Source organism: Lissotriton vulgaris, chromosome 1_2, assembly GCF_964263255.1.
Source record: "Lissotriton vulgaris chromosome 1_2, aLisVul1.2, whole genome shotgun sequence".
In the NCBI taxonomy this organism is placed as follows: Eukaryota; Metazoa; Chordata; class Amphibia; order Caudata; family Salamandridae; genus Lissotriton; species Lissotriton vulgaris.
Window position 1 is genome coordinate 268,889,047 of NC_141686.1, and position 24,448 is coordinate 268,913,494.

At 47.5% G+C, this 24,448-nt stretch overlaps 1 protein-coding gene across 10 annotated transcripts in view; it reads right to left on the minus strand.

Annotated features, from left to right (window-relative positions):
- The window catches only part of PTPRF (protein tyrosine phosphatase receptor type F), a 756,588-nt gene that overhangs the window by 91,024 nt on the left and 641,116 nt on the right, over positions 1 to 24,448 (minus strand). For all 10 annotated transcript variants that reach the window (XM_086953202.1, XM_086953199.1, XM_086953209.1 and 7 more), the window contains 4 exons: positions 20,196 to 20,293; positions 4,164 to 4,417; positions 2,175 to 2,265; positions 1,220 to 1,432 (listed from right to left, as the gene is read on the minus strand). In XM_086953202.1, the coding sequence (XP_086809328.1) occupies positions 1,220 to 1,432; positions 2,175 to 2,265; positions 4,164 to 4,417; positions 20,196 to 20,293 (656 nt within the window). The remainder of the gene's footprint in view (positions 1 to 1,219; positions 1,433 to 2,174; positions 2,266 to 4,163; positions 4,418 to 20,195; positions 20,294 to 24,448) is intronic.

Below are 24,448 nucleotides of genomic sequence, written 5' to 3' on the forward strand. Positions count from 1 at the left end.
CACAGCTATGACGGAGTAACCCTTCGCCAAGATCTAAATCAGGCCCTTAATCACTTAAAAAGAAGATCTGGTAGATCAAAGCGAGCGGCGTTGCTTCTAGCTTCCACCTTTTACCTTTCTGTGGTGACTTTGGTAACGACTCGAGTCTTAACATTCTACAAAGGATTAGAGCCTCAACGTTCTACAAAGGACTAGAGTGTCAACATTCTACAAAGGACTAGAGTGTCAACATTCTACAAAGGACTAGAGTGTCAACATTCTACAAAGGACTAGAGTGTCAACATTCTACAAAGGACTAGAGTGTCAACATTCTACAAAGGACTAGTGTCAACATGCTACAAAGGACTAGAGTGTCAACATTCTACAAAGTATTCATGTCCATGGCTTGTAAACGTGTGGGTGTCCCGCCAGCACAGCACTTAGGCCTGTGCCACTTTTTGGTGGGCAGAACACCTTTGAGGCAATGTCTACAATATATACTCCTATCCTTTTACCTACATGTGTGCGTAAGCTCAATATTTCACGTCCCCTCCCCGACTCAAAGGCTTCGAGAGAAACCAGACATTTTCCTATTGTACACCTCACCCCATGCAGTTTTTAAGACCTTTCTTTGACACATTCTAGATGCCTTCCACCAGAGGTGTTTGCCCCAACATAACCCAACCCAAAGGAATGCAACACAGTTTAATCTAACCACTTTCAATGAAGCCAAAACCAGCACAACATAACATAATGCAAGGGGACCCAAATAACACAAGCCAAAGTAACATGCCGGAGGCAGTCGTCCACACAGCCCAACAACATCAAATATAACTCAATCCAATATAATTCGTAGCACCACCCAATCTAATCAACCAACCAATCCCACCATAATCTGATTCCAACAGAATTGAGCACAAAAACATTCAAATGTTATCTACCAAAACCATCCAAGCTGCTCAGAAACCAAATCAACATTATCCATTACAACCTAACCCATAAAACTGCCACAAACCAATTTACCCAGACAACACATTTAGCATTAATCCTGTCAAGTCCAAAGTAACCCCTTAGAGGCCAACCAACAATACCCAAAATAATATGCCACATGCAAACTAGCTCTCTGTATACAATCTGGCCCACAACCTACCCCAAGAAAATCCCACCAAGGAAAACTACGTAACCCATTTCCAGAAAGTCTATATTCCTATTGACCCAATTTAATACTTTAAAAACTCACAGCGTCGCGATCCTCCAGCGAAGCTAGAACGAAGCACTGGTAACTGAGGTCTTCCCTCAAAGGCTTGTTGACGAAGCCGTTATAGTCCTTCTCGTCTCCCAGGGTGAATGAATCGGGCAGGTTGGTAAGCTGGGCTGCAATGTATGGCTTCATTTTTTCGGCTTGCCGTCGCTGGCGTCGACCTGGGGATCCCTGGTTGATGGCATCCAGGATCTAAAGGCAGAAAATCGTTCTCCATGAGACGTGAGCAAGTCTTGCCAGGGCTTAAAAATGATCTTCTCAGTACCCTCGAAAACTCATGCAATTGCCTAAACCCCAGTTACTTTAGAGCACTCTGCACATGAGCACCACCTGGAAGGCTGTACAGATGTAAAGGACCTGCAATCAGCTCCCACCAAAACATGCATGGACAAGAAGCATCATGATGTTAAGCACAAGGTAGTCAATGACGCTGCTAGGTGAAGATGTCATCTTGTAGGCACCTCCATAATGAACAAATGTCAGTTACAAGCCACATACTGTCAGTGAGAAGCTAAGTGACCTATTGGTAAATAAGAAATCAGAAGTGAGGTACAGGATGAAGATGGGAAAATCAAGATGAAGACCAAAAGACAAGACAAAGGATAAGCGGAAACGTGTTGACTGACAGGGGACAAATGAGAAGCAAGATGGAAGCAGATAGAAGAGAGACAGCTAGGAGCAGGAGAAGAATGGGAGAACTAAGAAGGGACCGGAGACAGTCTTCAAATATAGCCTGAAGGAGCAGAGAGGCAGACGGGACAAATGAGAGCACCAAGAAGATATTAAAACCAAGGCCGATAGAGCAGAACTAAGACAAAAAAATAAATACAGGTACAACTCAGGTGGTATGTGGGCGGGTTAGGCACAGGCTGGTGCTGCAGGCGAGAGTTCATGTACGGGCGACCCTTGCAACACTGATGGCACAGGCTCATACCTGGGTCAGCTCCAAGTCCTCCGGACCTTGCTTGGGGGAGGCACCTCTACTGCTGCCAGGGGTCAACGGCACCACCACAATATAATAGGACCTGCCAGCAAGAGAAGGAAGAAAAGAGTTACTCATCAGCAGCCATAGCCCTGCTGCTCGCTCCTTGTTATAGATTCACATGCCCTGCACAGGCTACACAACAGGAGGAGTCTCAGCAAACAACATACACAATTGAGAGACATGTCTGCAAACAATCATCAACCATGGAAAAAAGTCTCACAATGTAACACGATAAAACTACAAGGCCTGCAAACATGCCTACAGATTTAATGGGAATAGAGACTGTGACATCTCCCAGTCTGGGGCTGCTTGTATTCCCTTCTGAAGGGGCCCTGGATTGGCATTCAGGCTGCACTGATCTTATTGGAGCAGCACCCATAGTGGATTTGCATAAGGCGGGTCTGTCAAGAATGGCACAGTGGGAACAAATGATGTAGGGAATGAAGCCCCGAGGAATTGCCTGTGGGGGTGGTTTAATTCCATTATCTTGTTGTTTCTGCAGTCCATGCTTTAGGTGTGATGGGTATACCCAGCCGTGAGTCCCGGGCTCACCGTACCATAGGACTCAAGATATACCTGGCTGACGAGACCCAAGTACGTCAAACTGGTCTGAAGCTGCTTGTGTTCAACCTGGAGGGAACCTTACCTAGACGTTTGGGATTGACTGTTCCAGTTCTTAATTTGTAAAAGCATAAGTGCTAGCCCTCTTCTCAGGAGGCCACTGCGGCCTGCACCACCCATTGTCCCTGCTAGCTCTGCCAATGACCGTATCAACCCAGCTGCTAACCATCGCAATCCTACAAGTGTGACAATTCAGACTATTCTAGGCCTCCCAAAGCTATAATAATTGCATTAGTGGCAGGTATTCTTCTTTTTGACTTTATATTGACTTATTAAACAGTTTATGTGCTCATCGTAAAATTAGACAAACAGTGCCACCATATGGTGGGCTGTCACTAGAGCTGGTGCTGATAACCAAGTACTGGTGCTGAGCACCGGAAAGCAGCTGCTCAAATTAAGCACAGGACTGTTCCTTACTAAAAGTAGGACTGTGACTGATTTGTATAAGGCGGGTCAGCGTGAATTTTATTGTTTAGTTCATTAAAACCATAACAATTTACAAACAAACCAGTGTTGAGTAACAACATACATCCAGATACAACAGATGCAGGTCTGTCTAGAGTGGTACAGTCGGTGATAAACAATGGTCGGGAATTATGCCCCAATCGATTACCAGCGACAGATTAATTCAAGCACTCGTTCTAACACATTGGTAATTTCACATTCAGGACAGAGCAGTCTGAAGGAAGCAAACACCAGAAACAACTGGACTCTACAAACAGGCACGATGGAACCAGAGTCCACATCTCTGCTTCATCACACAATGAAAGAAGCGATAGCAACTGCAAGAAACAGACTTTTAACATCTCGCTCAGTTAACCAAGAATTGTAATTGCATTTATATAGCGCTTACTACCACTGACTAGGTGTGGAAGCGCTTTTCGGCAAGTAGCATGCTACTCGGGAAACAAAAAAGGATTAGTGGTGAATTAGTATAGGGAATTATGAGATTAATTTGAGAGGTAAACTTGTGAGTCTGTTAGTTGGATTGTAAAGGATAGTGGAGGGATAGAAGAGGGAAGGGTATGCATTTATGTAGCGCTTACTCCCGCTGACAAGGCGTCAATGCACTTTTCGTCTAGTAGCACGCTACTCCGGAACCCAAAAAGGATTAGTGGTGAATTAGTATAGGGAAATATGAATTAATTTGAGTGGACATGTGACGCAAAAAAGTTTACAAGCAATTCGCCCAAGTACAAAGAAAAACAATCACCACAATGCAACAGGATGTGCGTGCACCCTCTGCACACAACAATTTGCACAATGGAAGAGCTGGAGACCTCTGGCAGACCCATCCTGAAGGACAGAAGTACCTACCTGACCGGGGCGGCGGCTTGAACCCGGGGCAGGCGCAGCGTGAACCGGCCATCCTTGATGTACTTGCTGGTGGAGGTGGGCTTGCCCTGCAGCACATCCGGGGCGGTGCGGATGGAGACCCGGTGCTGGAGCCCGCCGGCGCTATTGCCCCGGTTCATCAGGACGAAGGAGTACTCGGTGTCGGGCTTCAGGTCACTGATCAACTTCCGCATGGAGTGTCCGTCCACCTCCACGTCCTGGTTGTTGTAGAGGATCTGGAAAGACACAAGGACACACACTCACGCCAGCAGAAAAGGAGGTGTCTTGGAGTTCATTGCAAGAAGAGCACAGCTTAATATGTTCTTTATACTTAAAAACAACTGCAATGCAAGTCAGAGTACCCAACAAAGTACACCAATCCAACATGAATATAATACTTAATGATTTACAACTTAATGGACAAAGCAGATATTGTTCTTGTTACATATGCCCTCTTTTTACAGGATTACATTCCCCATAATTTGCATGGATTCTGAAGTCTTCCTCAACCCTATTATTGTGCTACCTTTCTCCACTCACCTGTATTATTATACTTGGACTTTGCCTGACTGGTTTATCTTCCCTGTTTTGTAGTTCCGTCTTTTCCTCCCTTTTAACTCTCTCTCTCTCTCTCTCTCGTTCTCTCCTCCTTCCTTTCCTCTCCCGACTTTCTTCCTTCTACAGCTTATTCTCTCTCAACCCTTTCTCCATCTTTTCTTAAATACTGAATATAAATATTGCTTGTTATTGGTGCATGTATCACAATTAACATCTGTAACCCAATATGGGAATAAGCTGGACTTGGGGGTCACTGTATATATTATTGCTCAATTCTTAATTTATACCAATAAAATAATTACTAAAAGAAAAATAAGATCCAAAAAAGGGAAAAAAGAACTTTAGAAAGTATGAATAAAAATTAAAAAATACAATCCAGAAAGGGACAAAGGAGATTTCTCGTTTAACATATACAGTTTGAGCAATGCCTACGGGGGCCTTTGCCTACATAGGAGCCCTCCCCCCCCCCCCCCCCCCAACAAACAAATGATCAAAGTCACCAGCCTCATTTTTTCCTATATTGAAATCATAGATGGAAATACACCAATCGCCAACACAATAGCACGGGTAAGAGTATTATATATACACCCACGCACAAGAAAGATAATTAGAGTTTACATAGGTATGAAATAGGCTCTGAAATCACGTTACAACCCAGTGAAAAGTCTTCATTTTCTTGCCTTCAGAAGAACGAATGGCTGAATAAATTCCACTTGGTTCCAGCACGATGCAGTTGCAAAACTCAGGAGGTGTTTAACCCATTGAGCTACATCAACAGGCAACAGCAGTCGCTTGGACACTTCTGCTGACAAACACAAACACACCTCTGTGATTTCAGCACCTCTCAGACATTTCGATACCTTTGAAAACTATTTTCACCGTTCGACTACTTGTCTTTGGTCAATTAAAGCCCCTTCTGTACAATTTCATTTTTAGTCTGGTAAATTGCCTTTACCTTGCAACCAATGTTTTACAAGAACTCCTGCCAAGCTGGAAGCAGTAACGGGGTATGTGCAGCGCTGCCTCCGAGGCACTATACAGACATTTCACTGATCACACACATAGGATCCATCACTGCAGTATTGTGAAAAAAAAGTCTAATTCTTGGGAAACAGGTGTATTATTTTTCGGGTCACTGAAGGACGCCTCTAGCCTTCATCTTCGACATTCATAGCATCAAAAACAATGACAACACCCTTCCAACAACACCCCTTGCCTGGCGTGGTACGCGGCCATGTAGACAAGCGCCACGTATGGGTAAAGCGCTATATAAATGTTGCAATGCAATACAATGGAACAATTGGCAAACAAGAGCGTCAGAGATAGCGTCAGACATAGCACCTGTGCAGACCTGCTGTCGAGAGACCTCTGTCCAGGGTCATGCACTCTCGCTCTCCAACAGAGAGGTATCAATGGTGCAACAGGTTCAGTAGCACCGGGCCCAGAATCCTGAGGGGATCCTTATGATTGCTCTATATTTCCACTTGGACAATGGCCAGGGCCCCCGTTTTCCTTGCATGCACGGGTTACTTCGGCATACTTGCATGCCGCTGCTCCCCAGGGCCCTTAATGCCCCTTCGCCATCACACCAGGGCCAGTATCGGGGGATGCCCCCGGCACCCGTGTCACAGCCCATTGTCCTACAGAGATAAACAGCTCCTTATGAAAATGCTTAATTGCTCTGCGGATGCTTTAGCTGACCGCCATGGCCCCTGCCCTCCAACTGCGCCCGCGCTACTGGGGAACCTGCTCTGATGCTCCACGGAAGGAAAGGCACTAATGGTTTCCATGGAGACCGGAGGAGGCTGCCAGCGCTGCCCGGGCTCCGCGTCGGTGCCTGACCCGGGGGCGTGGCAGGAGGTCAGCCTGTTTGCAAAACAATGAGGCCCGACGGCTGTTTGCTTCCTCCAGCCGCTGCGTCAAGACGCATCGAGTCACTGGGATGTCACGAGGACTTCCAGAGCCCGCGCCATTTTAATTTTAATCATATAGTGCCGTGACCCTAGCCGCATGCGTCAAGACGCATCGAGTCACTAGGATCTCGCTAGGATGTCATCACGAGGACTCCAGAGCCAGTGACCATAGCTGCATGCGTCAAGACGCATCGAGTCACCTGGATCTCACTAGGACGTCACGTGGACTCCAGAGCCCCTGCCATTTTAATTACAGTTCCGTGACCCTAGCCGCATGCGTCAAGACACATCGGCCACTAGGATTCACGAGGACTCCAGAGCCAGACCCCCTGTCGAGAGGACCCCCTGAGCCCGAGCTGTTATAATGTAATCATATACGGCCAGATTCATGAAACGAAATTCGGCTCGCAAAGGGTCAGATTCAGAGAATCTGGCCCTTTGCGAGCGCAATTTTTGCATTTGGGATTCATCATCCCAAATGCAAAAATCGCTATTATAGAAATCGCAAATTTGCGACTAGAAAAATGCACTTCTTGGGACATGTGTGTGCGTAACACCAGCGTCCAATGTCATTTCAGGGGTGCAACAGGGTGTCCTTTGGACACCCCTTCACCCTTGAAATCGCAATTTCAAAATGCAAATCGCTAATAGCGATTCACACATTGATAGGTCTTCCCATTCATTCCTTTGGGCCTTTTGGCCCATAGGAATGAATGGGGAGTTATTCCTTATTTGCGATTAGCAATTAGCTAATCGCAAATAAGGAAGCTGTAGGAATCGCAAAATAAATTGCGATTTGTACATGAATCCCGTTTTGCGAGTCTGTAATAGCGATTCCTTAATAATCGCTATTACTGACTCGCAAAACGGTCCTTTGATGAATCTAGCTGATAGTGCCGTGACCCTAGCCGTATGCGTCAAGACGCATGGGCCACTAGCATGTCACGAGGACTCCAGAGCACGTGCCATTTTAATGTTAATCATATAGTGCCGTGACCCTCCCTAGCCGCAGGCGTCAAGATGCATCGAGTCACTAGTATGTCACGAGAGCCCCTGATCCTGTGCCATTATAATGGAATCAAAGTGCTGTGATCCTAGCTGCATTCGTCAAGACGCATCGACCACTGGAGTGTCACAAGGACCCCTGAGCCATAGCTACTGTCAAGAGGACCTCTGAGAACGTACCATTATAATTTAATCATACAGTGCCAAGACCCTGGCCACACCTCAAGATGCAACAAGCCACTGGGATGCCACGTGGACCCCTGAGCCTGTGCCACTGCCACAAGGACTTTTGAACGGGGACCATTATAATCTTAAGTAGTGCCGTGACCCTACCTGCGTGCGTCAAGGTGCAACGAGTCACTAGGATGTCACAAGGACCTTTGAGCGGGTGCCATTAGAATGTAATTCTATAGTTCCTTGACACTAGCCGCATGGAAGCCGCTAGGATGGGTCACCAGGGCCCTGAAATGTTTTTCCTCTCACAATTACAGTCATGACCATTTTCTTGAACTGATCAGGCAGGATTGTCCATTTCATCCAATTGCTGGTGTCCATAGCTGTTCAGAAGTGTATTTGAGGTAGCTGTGCAATGTTGGATTGCTACGGCGTGTTCCACCTTTACCTCATCCCCATCGGGATCCTGTGTGCCCTTTTGGAAGATACGGTTGGAAAGGATGTTGGATGCAGTAAGCCATGTATGGGAGATGCTGGGTGAGGTGAATGAGGTTCAGAGATCTGCTTCAAATGAGGTGCACATTGGTGCATACGTTGTTACGGCGAGGACAAGCAGATGCATTCACAACTACCTACTTTTAAAAATTGTTTACATTTTTTTTTAAAGGAGGGATGATCAACCGAGGGCTCAGCCTGGAGCAGGATCTCTATGCTTTGGTGAGGGGTCTGCAGAGCTTGTGTTGAAGGAAAGGTGGTCTACTTCCATGCATTGTTGGATGGGCGATGCACATTGCTTTGAAGACGATGAGAGTCCAAAGGGATGGAAGAAGGAGTCGAACGTCTGCTGAGGTCTGGATTTTTTCCAAATATGAGGATAGGGACTCCAAGGTATAGTCTGTTGGCAGCGTTGAGATGGGAAAGCATCAAAATGTGCTTAATTGAGTGTTTTGAGAAGATCCAAGACATGGCAAGACTTCATGCAGGTGCCACATCATATCAGAGAAACTGTTTGGAAGCTTGAATTACTTGGGATATGAGGAGGATCAATGACAGAAGGGATGTAGGTTCCCTTCTGGTCTTCAAAACAAAGCCTTCTCCAGCTCCGTGGGCTGCAGCGGGAGACAAAATACCCCACTAAAGTGAGTCATCTCTCCTCTTGTGCTCAGCAACAGAAAATGCATTTTGATCCTCCTATGGTCTTCAGACGAAGCCTGCTCCAGGTGTGTGGGCTGCAGTGTGAGACCCAGGACCACACCAAGGTGCTTCATCTCTCCTCTTGTGCTCAGAAGATGCTGGCTTCACCTCGGAGGGGGAAATGAAGAGACTCTGAGAATGACACAGAATGGGTGCTGGTTCTTGTATGAAGGTATCGTCCTGAAGCCTTCAGAGGCGGCCGCTCCTCACGCTGCTCCCGGTGGTATCGTAGCGCTTCACTGCCTCGCATTGCTCTGATTGATCTCTGTAATAGTTCGCTTTGCCCCTGCATCCATTAGTGCCTGCTTGCTGCTAATTGTCATATCGTAGCGCTAATTTGCGAAAGCGCGCATTGACTAGCATTCATTGGTACTTTGCTGCCTTTGCCTGTATTATTATTTTGTGCCTGATTGTGCCGGTGCCACTGCCCACTACATAGCGCTTACTAGGTTGTGCCCCAATCCAGTTTCGATTTTGGCTTGCAGCCATTTTGGTGTTTGTTGTTGTGCCTCCCTGCCCGGCTCTCCGCCCCGCTCCCGCCTCCCAGCTGCTCCTCCCTCACCCCACCCCCCTCCACTAGCCATTTATGACAGATGCTTTTGCGCGCAGCATTCACGCACAGCGGTCGCGCCCCATGCGCGCCGAAGGTGCGCCAAAGGTAAGCCCGTCTACGCCCGTCCGCGCCTGGACCGCGCCCAGCGCCAGACCCCCTGGTCCCCGCAAAATCCATTCCGCCCGCATAACATGCGACGCTGCAACCTTTCAGCCCTTAACCCCGGCCGCCCACCTACCTGCTACCAAGCCGCCCCAGGACACACCCATGGACCCTTCACCTGCCATTCCTGCAAGCTCGACAGCATCAGGACCCACACCAAATCTACAAACTCCAAACAGAGCTCCGATACTAACCAACTAAAGTGCATCCTGCTCAACACCCGCTCGGTCCACAGACACGCCATTGAACTCTGGAACCTACTCGACACTACATCACCGGATGTCGCCTTCCTTACAGAAACCTGGATGAACGCATCATCAGCTCCCGACATCGCCATAGCCATCCCGGACAGCTACAAAATCATCCGAAAGGACCGCACCAACCAAACTGGAGGAGGCATCGCCATCATCCACAAGAACACCATCCGCATCACGACCATTTCCGACAACTACCTCTCAAACGCCAAACACCTTCACTTCCAGATCCACACCGACCCTAAGACCACACTCAGAGGCACCCTCATCTACAGACCACCAGGACCCCGCACACAATTCAGCGATGACATCACTGACTTCATCAGCCCACACGCCCTCCCCTCCGAGGACTACATTCTACTGGGAGACCTCAACTACCACCTTGAAAAGAAAAACGACCCCAACACCACCACCCTTCTGGCCAACCTGGCCAACTTCGGACTCAAACAAATTGTCAATACCCCCACCCACTATGCTGGACACACGCTCGACCCAATCTTCACCTCCAGCAAACATCTACTTCAATCACACCACAGCTCTCCACTGGACGGACCACAGCTGCGTTCACTTCAACTTCAAAAAGACCACGACCCATAACCCCCCTCAACCTATTCCCCGAAGGAACTGGAACAAAATCACCACCGACCAGCTCTTCACATCACTACACCAAAACCCTCCTGCCAAATCATCGGACCCAAACCAAGCAGCCACCAACCTCACTCAGTGGATCACCCATAGCGCAGACGAACTAGCACCCTTGAAGAACCATCAAATCAAGCAAGGTAACAAAAAAGCCCCCTGGTTCAACGATGACCTTAAGAAATCCAAGAAAGTATGTTGAACCCTCGAGAAAGCCTGGAGAAAAAACCCTTCCACTGACAACCTACCACCTTCAAGAACGCTACCCGCAAACACCACCAACTGATCCGATCCACCAAGAAATCAGCATTCAAGGAACGACTTGACAACAACGCCCACAACAGCAAGGAACTATTCAACATCGTCAAAGATTTTACCAACCCCACCGCCGCCACCAACGACATCACTCCCTCCCAAGACCTCTGCGATTCCCTAGCCTCTTTCTTCTACAACAAAATCGCAGACATACATAACAGCTTTGAAAACCAGTCCGGAAACCAGTCCACTGCACCCACCCCCGAACCAACACCCCCCCCTAACAACCTCTGCGCCTGGAACCCAATCACCACTGAAGACACCATCCTTTTGATGAACTCCATCCACTCAGGATCGCCAACCGACCCATGTCCCCACCACATTTTCAACAAAGCAGACTCCATCATCGCACCCCATCTCCGAGACGTCATCAACTGCTCCCTCAACTCCGCTACCTTCCCGGAAAGCTGGAAACATGCCAAACTCAGCGCCCTTCTGAAGAAATCCACAGCAGACCCCACTGAACTTAAGAATTACCGCCCCATATCGCTCCTCCCATTCGCTGCCAAAGTTATAGAGAAAGCCATCAACAATTAGCTCGCCACCTTCCTCGAAGCCAACAAATCCCTCGACCCCTCACAGTTCGGCTTCCGAGCCAAACACAGCACCGAAACCGCCCTCATCGCAGCAACAGACGACATCCGAACGCTGCTGGACAACGGAGAAACAGCTGCCCTCATCCTACTTGACCTCTCCGCAGCAATCAACACAGTCTGTCATAGCACCCTCATACAACGCCTCAGCAACGTCGGAATACAAGGAAAAGCATTGGACTGGATCATCTTGTTCCTCGCCGGAAGAACCTAGAGAGTCCGCCTCCCCCCTTTCAAATCAGAGGCCACCGAAGTCATCTGTGGCGTTCCACAAGGATCATCACTCAGTCCCACCCTCTTCAACGTATACATGAGTCCCCTCGCATCAATCGCACCCCAACACAACCTCAACATCTCCTACGCAGATGACACCCAGCTGATCCTCTCCCTCACCAAAGACCCCAACACCGCCAAAACCAACTTACACAAAGGAATAAAAGAAGTCGCCGAGTGGATGAAGAACAGCCGGCTAAAACTGAACTCGGACAAAACGGAAGTCCTCATCTTAGGTTCATCCGGTAGCTTGTTTCCTTCCCAGTGTAAGAATTGGCTTTTGTAGTTTGGTTTGCCCTGTTCCCATCATGCACTGGGACAGGAACAGACTAATTTGCATACAGCCAGGTTCTGAAACTGGGATGGTGCAGTGAGCTAAAAAACGGTGTTGGATCTAGCCCTGATCTCTTGACTGGGTGAGAGTATTCTGTTTAATTCAGAGACTCTGTCCCTCACCACCCCTTGTTGTAAATATTTTTGTCCACCCTAAGCGTGGAAGGGTATACTCAGATGTGAGTCCCTTGCTCATTGCACCATCAGGATTCAAGCAAGCCGGGCCGAAGACGGCTGAAATGCCAGAAACCGGTCCCCGGTAGCTTGTTTCCTTCCCAGTGTAAGAATTGGCTTTTGTAGTTTGGTTTGCCCTGTTCCCATCATGCACTGGGACAGGAACAGACTAATTTGCATACAGCCAGGTTCTGAAACTGGGATGGTGCAGTGAGCTAAAAAACGGTGTTGGATCTAGCCCTGATCTCTTGACTGGGTGAGAGTATTCTGTTTAATTCAGAGACTCTGTCCCTCACCACCCCTTGTTGTAAATATTTTTGTCCACCCTAAGCGTGGAAGGGTATACTCAGATGTGAGTCCCTTGCTCATTGCACCATCAGGATTCAAGCAAGCCGGGCCGAAGACGGCTGAAATGCCAGAAACCGGTCCCCGGTAGCTTGTTTCCTTCCCAGTGTAAGAATTGGCTTTTGTAGTTTGGTTTGCCCTGTTCCCATCATGCACTGGGACAGGAACAGACTAATTTGCATACAGCCAGGTTCTGAAACTGGGATGGTGCAGTGAGCTAAAAAACGGTGTTGGATCTAGCCCTGATCTCTTGACTGGGTGAGAGTATTCTGTTTAATTCAGAGACTCTGTCCCTCACCACCCCTTGTTGTAAATATTTTTGTCCACCCTAAGCGTGGAAGGGTATACTCAGATGTGAGTCCCTTGCTCATTGCACCATCAGGATTCAAGCAAGCCGGGCCGAAGACGGCTGAAATGCCAGAAACCGGTCCCCGGTAGCTTGTTTCCTTCCCAGTGTAAGAATTGGCTTTTGTAGTTTGGTTTGCCCTGTTCCCATCATGCACTGGGACAGGAACAGACTAATTTGCATACAGCCAGGTTCTGAAACTGGGATGGTGCAGTGAGCTAAAAAACGGTGTTGGATCTAGCCCTGATCTCTTGACTGGGTGAGAGTATTCTGTTTAATTCAGAGACTCTGTCCCTCACCACCCCTTGTTGTAAATATTTTTTTCCACCCTAAGCGTGGAAGGGTATACTCAGATGTGAGTCCCTTGCTCATTGCACCATCAGGATTCAAGCAAGCCGGGCCGAAGACGGCTGAAATGCCAGAAACCGGTCCCCGGTAGCTTGTTTCCTTCCCAGTGTAAGAATTGGCTTTTGTAGTTTGGTTTGCCCTGTTCCCATCATGCACTGGGACAGGAACAGACTAATTTGCATACAGCCAGGTTCTGAAACTGGGATGGTGCAGTGAGCTAAAAAACGGTGTTGGATCTAGCCCTGATCTCTTGACTGGGTGAGAGTATTCTGTTTAATTCAGAGACTCTGTCCCTCACCACCCCTTGTTGTAAATATTTTTGTCCACCCTAAGCGTGGAAGGGTATACTCAGATGTGAGTCCCTTGCTCATTGCACCATCAGGATTCAAGCAAGCCGGGCCGAAGACGGCTGAAATGCCAGAAACCGGTCCCCGGTAGCTTGTTTCCTTCCCAGTGTAAGAATTGGCTTTTGTAGTTTGGTTTGCCCTGTTCCCATCATGCACTGGGACAGGAACAGACTAATTTGCATACAGCCAGGTTCTGAAACTGGGATGGTGCAGTGAGCTAAAAAACGGTGTTGGATCTAGCCCTGATCTCTTGACTGGGTGAGAGTATTCTGTTTAATTCAGAGACTCTGTCCCTCACCACCCCTTGTTGTAAATATTTTTGTCCACCCTAAGCGTGGAAGGGTATACTCAGATGTGAGTCCCTTGCTCATTGCACCATCAGGATTCAAGCAAGCCGGGCCGAAGACGGCTGAAATGCCAGAAACCGGTCCCCGGTAGCTTGTTTCCTTCCCAGTGTAAGAATTGGCTTTTGTAGTTTGGTTTGCCCTGTTCCCATCATGCACTGGGACAGGAACAGACTAATTTGCATACAGCCAGGTTCTGAAACTGGGATGGTGCAGTGAGCTAAAAAACGGTGTTGGATCTAGCCCTGATCTCTTGACTGGGTGAGAGTATTCTGTTTAATTCAGAGACTCTGTCCCTCACCACCCCTTGTTGTAAATATTTTTGTCCACCCTAAGCGTGGAAGGGTATACTCAGATGTGAGTCCCTTGCTCATTGCACCATCAGGATTCAAGCAAGCCGGGCCGAAGACGGCTGAAATGCCAGAAACCGGTCCCCGGTAGCTTGTTTCCTTCCCAGTGTAAGAATTGGCTTTTGTAGTTTGGTTTGCCCTGTTCCCATCATGCACTGGGACAGGAACAGACTAATTTGCATACAGCCAGGTTCTGAAACTGGGATGGTGCAGTGAGCTAAAAAACGGTGTTGGATCTAGCCCTGATCTCTTGACTGGGTGAGAGTATTCTGTTTAATTCAGAGACTCTGTCCCTCACCACCCCTTGTTGTAAATATTTTTGTCCACCCTAAGCGTGGAAGGGTATACTCAGATGTGAGTCCCTTGCTCATTGCACCATCAGGATTCAAGCAAGCCGGGCCGAAGACGGCTGAAATGCCAGAAACCGGTCCCCGGTAGCTTGTTTCCTTCCCAGTGTAAGAATTGGCTTTTGTAGTTTGGTTTGCCCTGTTCCCATCATGCACTGGGACAGGAACAGACTAATTTGCATACAGCCAGGTTCTGAAACTGGGATGGTGCAGTGAGCTAAAAAACGGTGTTGGATCTAGCCCTGATCTCTTGACTGGGTGAGAGTATTCTGTTTAATTCAGAGACTCTGTCCCTCACCACCCCTTGTTGTAAATATTTTTGTCCACCCTAAGCGTGGAAGGGTATACTCAGATGTGAGTCCCTTGCTCATTGCACCATCAGGATTCAAGCAAGCCGGGCCGAAGACGGCTGAAATGCCAGAAACCGGTCCCCGGTAGCTTGTTTCCTTCCCAGTGTAAGAATTGGCTTTTGTAGTTTGGTTTGCCCTGTTCCCATCATGCACTGGGACAGGAACAGACTAATTTGCATACAGCCAGGTTCTGAAACTGGGATGGTGCAGTGAGCTAAAAAACGGTGTTGGATCTAGCCCTGATCTCTTGACTGGGTGAGAGTATTCTGTTTAATTCAGAGACTCTGTCCCTCACCACCCCTTGTTGTAAATATTTTTGTCCACCCTAAGCGTGGAAGGGTATACTCAGATGTGAGTCCCTTGCTCATTGCACCATCAGGATTCAAGCAAGCCGGGCCGAAGACGGCTGAAATGCCAGAAACCGGTCCCCGGTAGCTTGTTTCCTTCCCAGTGTAAGAATTGGCTTTTGTAGTTTGGTTTGCCCTGTTCCCATCATGCACTGGGACAGGAACAGACTAATTTGCATACAGCCAGGTTCTGAAACTGGGATGGTGCAGTGAGCTAAAAAACGGTGTTGGATCTAGCCCTGATCTCTTGACTGGGTGAGAGTATTCTGTTTAATTCAGAGACTCTGTCCCTCACCACCCCTTGTTGTAAATATTTTTGTCCACCCTAAGCGTGGAAGGGTATACTCAGATGTGAGTCCCTTGCTCATTGCACCATCAGGATTCAAGCAAGCCGGGCCGAAGACGGCTGAAATGCCAGAAACCGGTCCCCGGTAGCTTGTTTCCTTCCCAGTGTAAGAATTGGCTTTTGTAGTTTGGTTTGCCCTGTTCCCATCATGCACTGGGACAGGAACAGACTAATTTGCATACAGCCAGGTTCTGAAACTGGGATGGTGCAGTGAGCTAAAAAACGGTGTTGGATCTAGCCCTGATCTCTTGACTGGGTGAGAGTATTCTGTTTAATTCAGAGACTCTGTCCCTCACCACCCCTTGTTGTAAATATTTTTGTCCACCCTAAGCGTGGAAGGGTATACTCAGATGTGAGTCCCTTGCTCATTGCACCATCAGGATTCAAGCAAGCCGGGCCGAAGACGGCTGAAATGCCAGAAACCGGTCCCCGGTAGCTTGTTTCCTTCCCAGTGTAAGAATTGGCTTTTGTAGTTTGGTTTGCCCTGTTCCCATCATGCACTGGGACAGGAACAGACTAATTTGCATACAGCCAGGTTCTGAAACTGGGATGGTGCAGTGAGCTAAAAAACGGTGTTGGATCTAGCCCTGATCTCTTGACTGGGTGAGAGTATTCTGTTTAATTCAGAGACTCTGTCCCTCACCACCCCTTGTTGTAAATATTTTTGTCCACCCTAAGCGTGGAAGGGTATACTCAGATGTGAGTCCCTTGCTCATTGCACCATCAGGATTCAAGCAAGCCGGGCCGAAGACGGCTGAAATGCCAGAAACCGGTCCCCGGTAGCTTGTTTCCTTCCCAGTGTAAGAATTGGCTTTTGTAGTTTGGTTTGCCCTGTTCCCATCATGCACTGGGACAGGAACAGACTAATTTGCATACAGCCAGGTTCTGAAACTGGGATGGTGCAGTGAGCTAAAAAACGGTGTTGGATCTAGCCCTGATCTCTTGACTGGGTGAGAGTATTCTGTTTAATTCAGAGACTCTGTCCCTCACCACCCCTTGTTGTAAATAATAAAAAGTTATAGAGAAAGCCATCAACAATTAGCTCGCCACCTTCCTCGAAGCCAACAAATCCCTCGACCCCTCACAGTTCGGCTTCCGAGCCAAACACAGCACCGAAACCGCCCTCATCGCAGCAACAGACGACATCCGAACGCTGCTGGACAACGGAGAAACAGCTGCCCTCATCCTACTTGACCTCTCCGCAGCAATCAACACAGTCTGTCATAGCACCCTCATACAACGCCTCAGCAACGTCGGAATACAAGGAAAAGCATTGGACTGGATCATCTTGTTCCTCGCCGGAAGAACCTAGAGAGTCCGCCTCCCCCCTTTCAAATCAGAGGCCACCGAAGTCATCTGTGGCGTTCCACAAGGATCATCACTCAGTCCCACCCTCTTCAACGTATACATGAGTCCCCTCGCATCAATCGCACCCCAACACAACCTCAACATCTCCTACGCAGATGACACCCAGCTGATCCTCTCCCTCACCAAAGACCCCAACACCGCCAAAACCAACTTACACAAAGGAATAAAAGAAGTCGCCGAGTGGATGAAGAACAGCCGGCTAAAACTGAACTCGGACAAAACGGAAGTCCTCATCTTAGGTTCATCCCCAACCGCCTGGGACGAATCATGGTGGCCTCTGGCCCTGGGAACCGCACCTATACCGACGGACCACGCACGTAACCTGGGCTTCATCCTGGACTCCTCACTCTCGATGACCAGACAAGTCAACGCTGTCTCATCCTCATGCTTCAACATCTTACGCCTGCTCAAAAAAATCTTCTGATGGATCCCCACCGAAACAAGAAAGACGGTCACCCACGCACTGGTCACAAGCCGTCTGGATTACGGAAACACCCTTTATGCAGGAACCACAGCCAAACTACAGAAAAAACTCCAACGCATCCTAAACGCCTCAGCTAGACTCATACTGGACATCCCCCGTCAAGCTCACATTTCCGGTCACCTGAAAGACCTCCACTGGCTTCCCGTCAACAAGAGAATAACGTTCCGTCTCTTCACCCACGCACACAAAGCCCTCTACAACTTAGGACCCGAATGCTTCAACACGCGACTGTCCTTCTACACCCCCACCCATCTACTTCGATCATCCAACCAAGCCCTCGCCCCAATTCCCCGCCTCCATAGATCCACCATGGGAGGAAGAACCTTCTCCTACTTAGCGGCCAAAACCTGGAATTCTCTCCCCACCCACCTCCGCCTTGTACAGAACCACCTCTCCTTCAGAAAGCAACTCAAAACTTGGATATTCGATAAGTAAAATACCCCCCCTCCCCAAAGCGCCTTGAGACCCTCTGGGTGAGTAGTGCGCTATACAAATCTCTGAACTTGAACTTGAACTCACAGGATGCTTAGCTCAAGTCTGAGGGGTGTGGTATGACATTCATGAATCTCAGAGGCCCATCTCTGTTCTGGGGGCAAGGAGGGTCAGATGGTCAGAGTGTGGTTGTCTTCCGAAGCCTTAGGATTGAATGGAGTACGTCAGAAGGATGTCAGTCAGATTGTAATGTACCTTTGTGTTAACTGTGTGAAGATGACCCAATGGACTATTTTAGGGTGTGGGTCTTGCACACTGGTGTTGTGGGCCATGGACAAATAATGTGGGGCTTGGACAGGGGTAAACTGGGCCTCAGATGCGGTGAAATAAACCTTTGACAGGGCGGATGTCGATCCTCTGCTTTGACTATTGTCCTTGATGCACAATTCCACATACTTAATGGCGTTGAGTAGTTTGTTTTGAGTTCTGTTACTGGATATCTGTAGAGTGCACATATCACCAATTACTTCTCTGTTTGGCACTTTGTCAGACTTTGGATCAGGGTTGCCATTTGCCCAGAAGGCGTTTTACAGGGGAAAATTACAGCACATATCGCACTCTGTATGAGTGCGTAGTTTGTAGGGTGTCGTTACTGTTACGAAGGTGTATGATAACACCCTCCCCTGCCCCTTTACAGCCCTCCAACCTAACGCGTGTCAATGGGTTGGTTGTCAATGGGTTGCCTCTGCATGCCCACATATAAGATGCTGCGGTCGTCCCGCTTAAGAGGGTATGTTGTGACAGAGAAGGGGCTAGTGAAGAATCAGTGGCAAGTCAAGTTTACGAGACAAACACTGGAACCAGTGGTCCCATTAATCCACCACTGTAGCAGCTTGAGCGGAGGATGGGAACCACAGCGCCTTTTAAAATGGACGCCACTCATTTGACTTTAATGGGAGACAATGGTGTCCACACACAAGCTGCTACTTACCACTGCATGATATTAGCAGGAAACGAGGGCACAAAAGGAAAGAAGATAGATGTGGATAGAAAAAAAAAGGGGGATAGGTTGGTGGAGACATGGTTGGTGTGGGGTGGAGAGAAGGGAGAGCATGATAAAGTGATGGAGAAAGATGGATGGATGAGAGATGATAGAAAGATGGAGAGAAGGATTGGTGGTGGCAGAGAAAGAAAAGAGATCGAGAAAAGGATGATTTAGAGGAGGAAGGAGAAATGGAGAGAATAAATGAAGTAAGGATGCAGAACAGGAAGGAAGGATAGCCAAATGTATTTTGAACTGAGGTGTAAAAGGCAACATAGGGCCATGTTTTCAGAATTCCCTCGAGGAATCAACCAAACTTATTCCGGGCTTGCATGCCTCACCCGCTCTAAAAACTGGACAAATTGGGGCATATTTCATTTTTCTGGCTACTCCCTTGACTCGAGTTGTACTAAGTTGATACACTGGGTACTCAAAATTGTACACACTTTATTTGTAGAGCTGTCCGGCCCCACCTCCCCGCAGGGAAATGTATGAGTAGTACAGTTCCTGCTGCTGACACATTGGGGCTTTTCCATGCACAGAAAGCAAAAGTGATTAGAACAGCCTGTCTGCTGCCTTCAGCCCTTCTGGAAATATCCCATGGGATAGTAGGTAAATGTAGGTCTACTCCCAGTGCTAACCGGTCTTGCAGAAACTCACGGCCTATCAAAAAATGTGTCCTACAGCGTATTAAAATGTCTTGGCTTGTGCAGCAATGTATTCCTGTATCCCAATTCAACCTCTGAGCTGCTGCACAGGCTTAGGTGCAACTACAAGTTTGCCATAGTGGGGTAGGGGCATCTCTCTGGACCTCACCCCCAAAACTCTTTAGGTAGGACCCATACCCTACCCAGCAAGCACAACAAATTCAGCAGTCTCATATGTGCTCACATGGAAGAGCTTCAGTTTCTCATCAGGGATTTAAACAAATGGTAATGCAATACATGATGATCCTTTACCTGAACTCGCAGGACTGTGGGAACAACAAACCACCTCGCCTCTGAATGTTGGGCAGATACCTAGAAGTACCTATAGTGATTATTTTGACCGTAGCTCGGGGTGGACCTTGTGTCCTTACCTTGAAAGGAACAGCAGACTTGTAGGAGTCCGGCACCTCCCAGCTCAGCAAGACGGACGTCTTCATCACAGCGTTCACACGAAAGTTCTTTGCAAACACTAGAAAATAGAATGAAATAGTGGGCATAAGAAGGTAGGGAACCATTTCACGACCCCAATAGGACAAAGGGAACAACCTTCAGGACAGGTACACAGCGTGGACTTCTTCCAACACAATACTGAGGTGTAGCTGTTCAGGAGCTGATGGTGTCAATGTATGAGGGGGAATACATCAACCTCAAACTAAGCCTACATTCCAAACCTCTCGCCTTCAACTAAGGTTTCACCCTCAGTTGTCTCCACTCAAGTCTAAATTGTACTATGCGCCAGTCTCCAATGCACAATGTCAAGCCTTCCCTTCCCTGTGCAGCCTTCACAATGGTCACCGCTTATAGAAGTAAATACACTGTTTCACTTGGATGCGGGCTACACCAGCTTCCTACACGTGGGTCAGAGTCGCATCCAGATCCTCATCGACAAGCCGCCCAACATTTCATCTAAAGAGCCGTCTCGACTCACCAAATTCAAACCTCAAGAACTGAGCTGGGACACAGTCCCTCCTCCCGTAAGTGGCAAGGTTCCCACAGCACGATGCAAAGGAAACCTTGCACATCCATACTATCCATACTAATATAATAAAGAGAGAGCCCAAACCTTTGAGGCGGGTAATCTCAGGAACCACAGCACCAATCACAACACCCAATACAGCGTTGGAAAGGGCAGTTGCAGCAGAAGGACATAGGCTATGCAGACGCCCACCATATACATTTAAAAGGTAAAAGAACCGTGCCAGCAAAGTAGTCCCTTGTGGGCGTGTCTGCGTTGCGCTGTGGGCGTGTGCTGGGGGCGTGACAAACGCTGGGGGCGTGTGGTATATTCCGCCATTCATGCGTGTGCTAATCCCACCCTGCTCCCTTTAAATACCCCTGCATCCCATAATCATAACCCACCCTTACTCCTCAAAATACCCCAACACCCTTAAACACTAACCCATCTTAACCATATAAATATACTCTGTACCCCAAAACCCAAACCTATCCCTAATCCCTAAAAAATACCACTGTGCCCCAAAACCAGCCCTGAACCCTATAAAAACTCCTGTACCTCAAAACCCAAACCTACCCCTGAACCCTAAAAATACCCCTGAACCCCAAAACCCAAACCTACCCTTGAACCCTCAAATACCCCTGGACCCAAACCTACCCTTGAACCCTCAAATACCCCTGTACTACATAACCCTTAAAATACCCCTGTACCCCAAAACCCAAACCTAGCCCTTAACCCTTAAAATATCCCTGTACCCCAAAACCCAAACCTAACCCTGAACCCTAAAAAATAACCCTGTACCCCAAACCTACCCCTGAACCCTAATACCCCTGTAGCCCAAACCTAGCCCTGAACCCTAAAAATACCCCTGTAGCCCAAACCTAGCCCTGAACCCTAAAAATACCCCTGTACCCCAAACCTAGCCCTGAACCCTAAAAACACCCCTGTACCCCAAACCTAGCCCTGTACCCCAAACCTAGCCCTGTACCCTAAAAATACCCCTGTACCCCAAACCTAGCCCTGAACCCTAAAAATACCCCTGTACCCCAAAACCCAAACCCACCCCTGAGACCTAAAAATACCCCTATACCCCAAAACACAAACCCATACCTGAACCCTAAAAATACCCCTGTATCCCTAAACCCTAAAACGACCCCTGTACCCCATAACCCAAAACTATATCTGAACCCTTAAAATACCCAAACACTCCAAAACATATACCCCTATACCCATACTTACCTTATCCAAACATTAAAAAAAACACATGCTTTTACCATTAATGCATTTACAACGAATTTCATTGTAAATGTATGCGTGGTAAAAGCATATAAAATGTAATGCCATGCGTTATAATGGCATTATGGAGTCATGGTACTTTCGTAATGAAAGTATACGGAGTGATGGTATGCGGAAAGAAAGTTGCGGAATAATGGGTGTTTACCCTCCACCGGTAAGTACATTGGTGGCACGGCGGCCCACATCTCCAGCAACATACTCATATTTTTTCACCACCCATTTGAAAAATGCACAGGTCTCTCTTATTGAACCAGCCCTGAACCCTATAAAAACTCCTGTACCTCAAAACCCAAACCTACCCCTGAACCCTAAAAATACCCCTGAACCCCAAAACCCAAACCTACCCTTGAACCCTCAAATACCCCTGGACCCAAACCTACCCTTGAACCCTCAAATACCCCTGTACTACATAACCCTTAAAATACCCCTGTACCCCAAAACCCAAACCTAGCCCTTAACCCTTAAAATATCCCTGTACCCCAAAACCCAAACCTACCCCTGAACCCTAAAAAATAACCCTGTACCCCAAACCTACCCCTGAACCCTAATACCCCTGTAGCCCAAACCTAGCCCTGAACCCTAAAAATACCCCTGTAGCCCAAACCTAGCCCTGAACCCTAAAAATACCCCTGTACCCCAAACCTAGCCCTGAACCCTAAAAACACCCCTGTACCCCAAACCTAGCCCTGTACCCCAAACCTAGCCCTGAACCCTAAAAATACCCCTGTACCCCAAACCTAGCCCTGAACCCTAAAAATACCCCTGTACCCCAAAACCCAAACCCACCCCTGAGACCTAAAAATACCCCTATACCCCAAAACACAAACCCATACCTGAACCCTAAAAATACCCCTGTATCCCTAAACCCTAAAACGACCCCTGTACCCCATAACCCAAAACTATATCTGAACCCTTAAAATACCCAAACACTCCAAAACATATACCCCTATACCCATACTTACCTTATCCAAACATTAAAAAAAACACATGCTTTTACCATTAATGCATTTACAACGAATTTCATTGTAAATGTATGCGTGGTAAAAGCATATAAAATGTAATGCCATGCGTTATAATGGCATTATGGAGTCATGGTACTTTCGTAATGAAAGTATACGGAGTGATGGTATGCGGAAAGAAAGTTGCGGAATAATGGGTGTTTACCCTCCACCGGTAAGTACATTGGTGGCACGGCGGCCCACATCTCCAGCAACATACTCATATTTTTTCACCACCCATTTGAAAAATGCACAGGTCTCTCTTATTGATGGCCAGCACCGACATACACTTTTAGACACACCTCCTGCCACAAGTTATAGAATTGCAAACTTTAGAGCTGGGGAGCTACGTTCGAATCTCGGCATCAGCTCAACATCCTGTGATTCCAGGCAAATCGCTTTGTCTCCCCGTGCCTACCACAAATGAATGTGTTCTTCTGTAATGTAAATTGTGCTCATGCCATGTTGTCGGGTTCGCGCTATATAATATTGCAAGGAAAAATAAAGTAGGGAAACTCGAGTTCACACACTACTGAACGCGCACTCTTAAGTGCATCAGCAGTGCACTGTGAATAGGAGCGTTTCACAGGCCTGTCACATATACGAAATGCTATCAAAACGAAATCCTACAAAACCATATACTACTGGCCGGCAGCAATTCATACCCGGACAACGCCGGGACGGGCTGCTAATGTATGTATGTATGTATGTATGTATGTATGTATGTATGTATGTATGCATATACACATATATATATATATATATTCACTGAAAAAACCATAGGTTATAGACCATATATAGTTAGGAATTCGCATTTACAAAACCTTATTTTACTCACACAAAACCATTGAAATTCCATATATAGTTAGTTGCACTAACTATATATCGCGCACCCGCAATCCACTGCTGATGATGTCACATATTACATCATTCATGACATGGTCAGTGACATCACTGATGACATCACTGATGACATCTCAAATGACATCACTGATGACATCTCAAATGACATCACTGATGACATCACTAATGACATCACTAATGACATCACTGATGACATCACTAATGACATCTCATTTGACATTACTGATCACATCACTGATGATATCATTCATGTGATAATACGATGAACCTCTTCAGACTCTAATATAACCTTAGATACAATCAGTGTAAACAGACACTCACAGACTGTCACTCATCCATGGAGTTACTCACACACCTAGTCAGTCATGCAAAGAATCAATCACACCTCCATTTCCTCAACTATACAGTTATACAAACTTTACTTATTCAAACATATACTAACACATATTTACTCTCTTATACAATCCCTGATACAAGTTCACAATGATCCATACAGCCACTCACACATTCA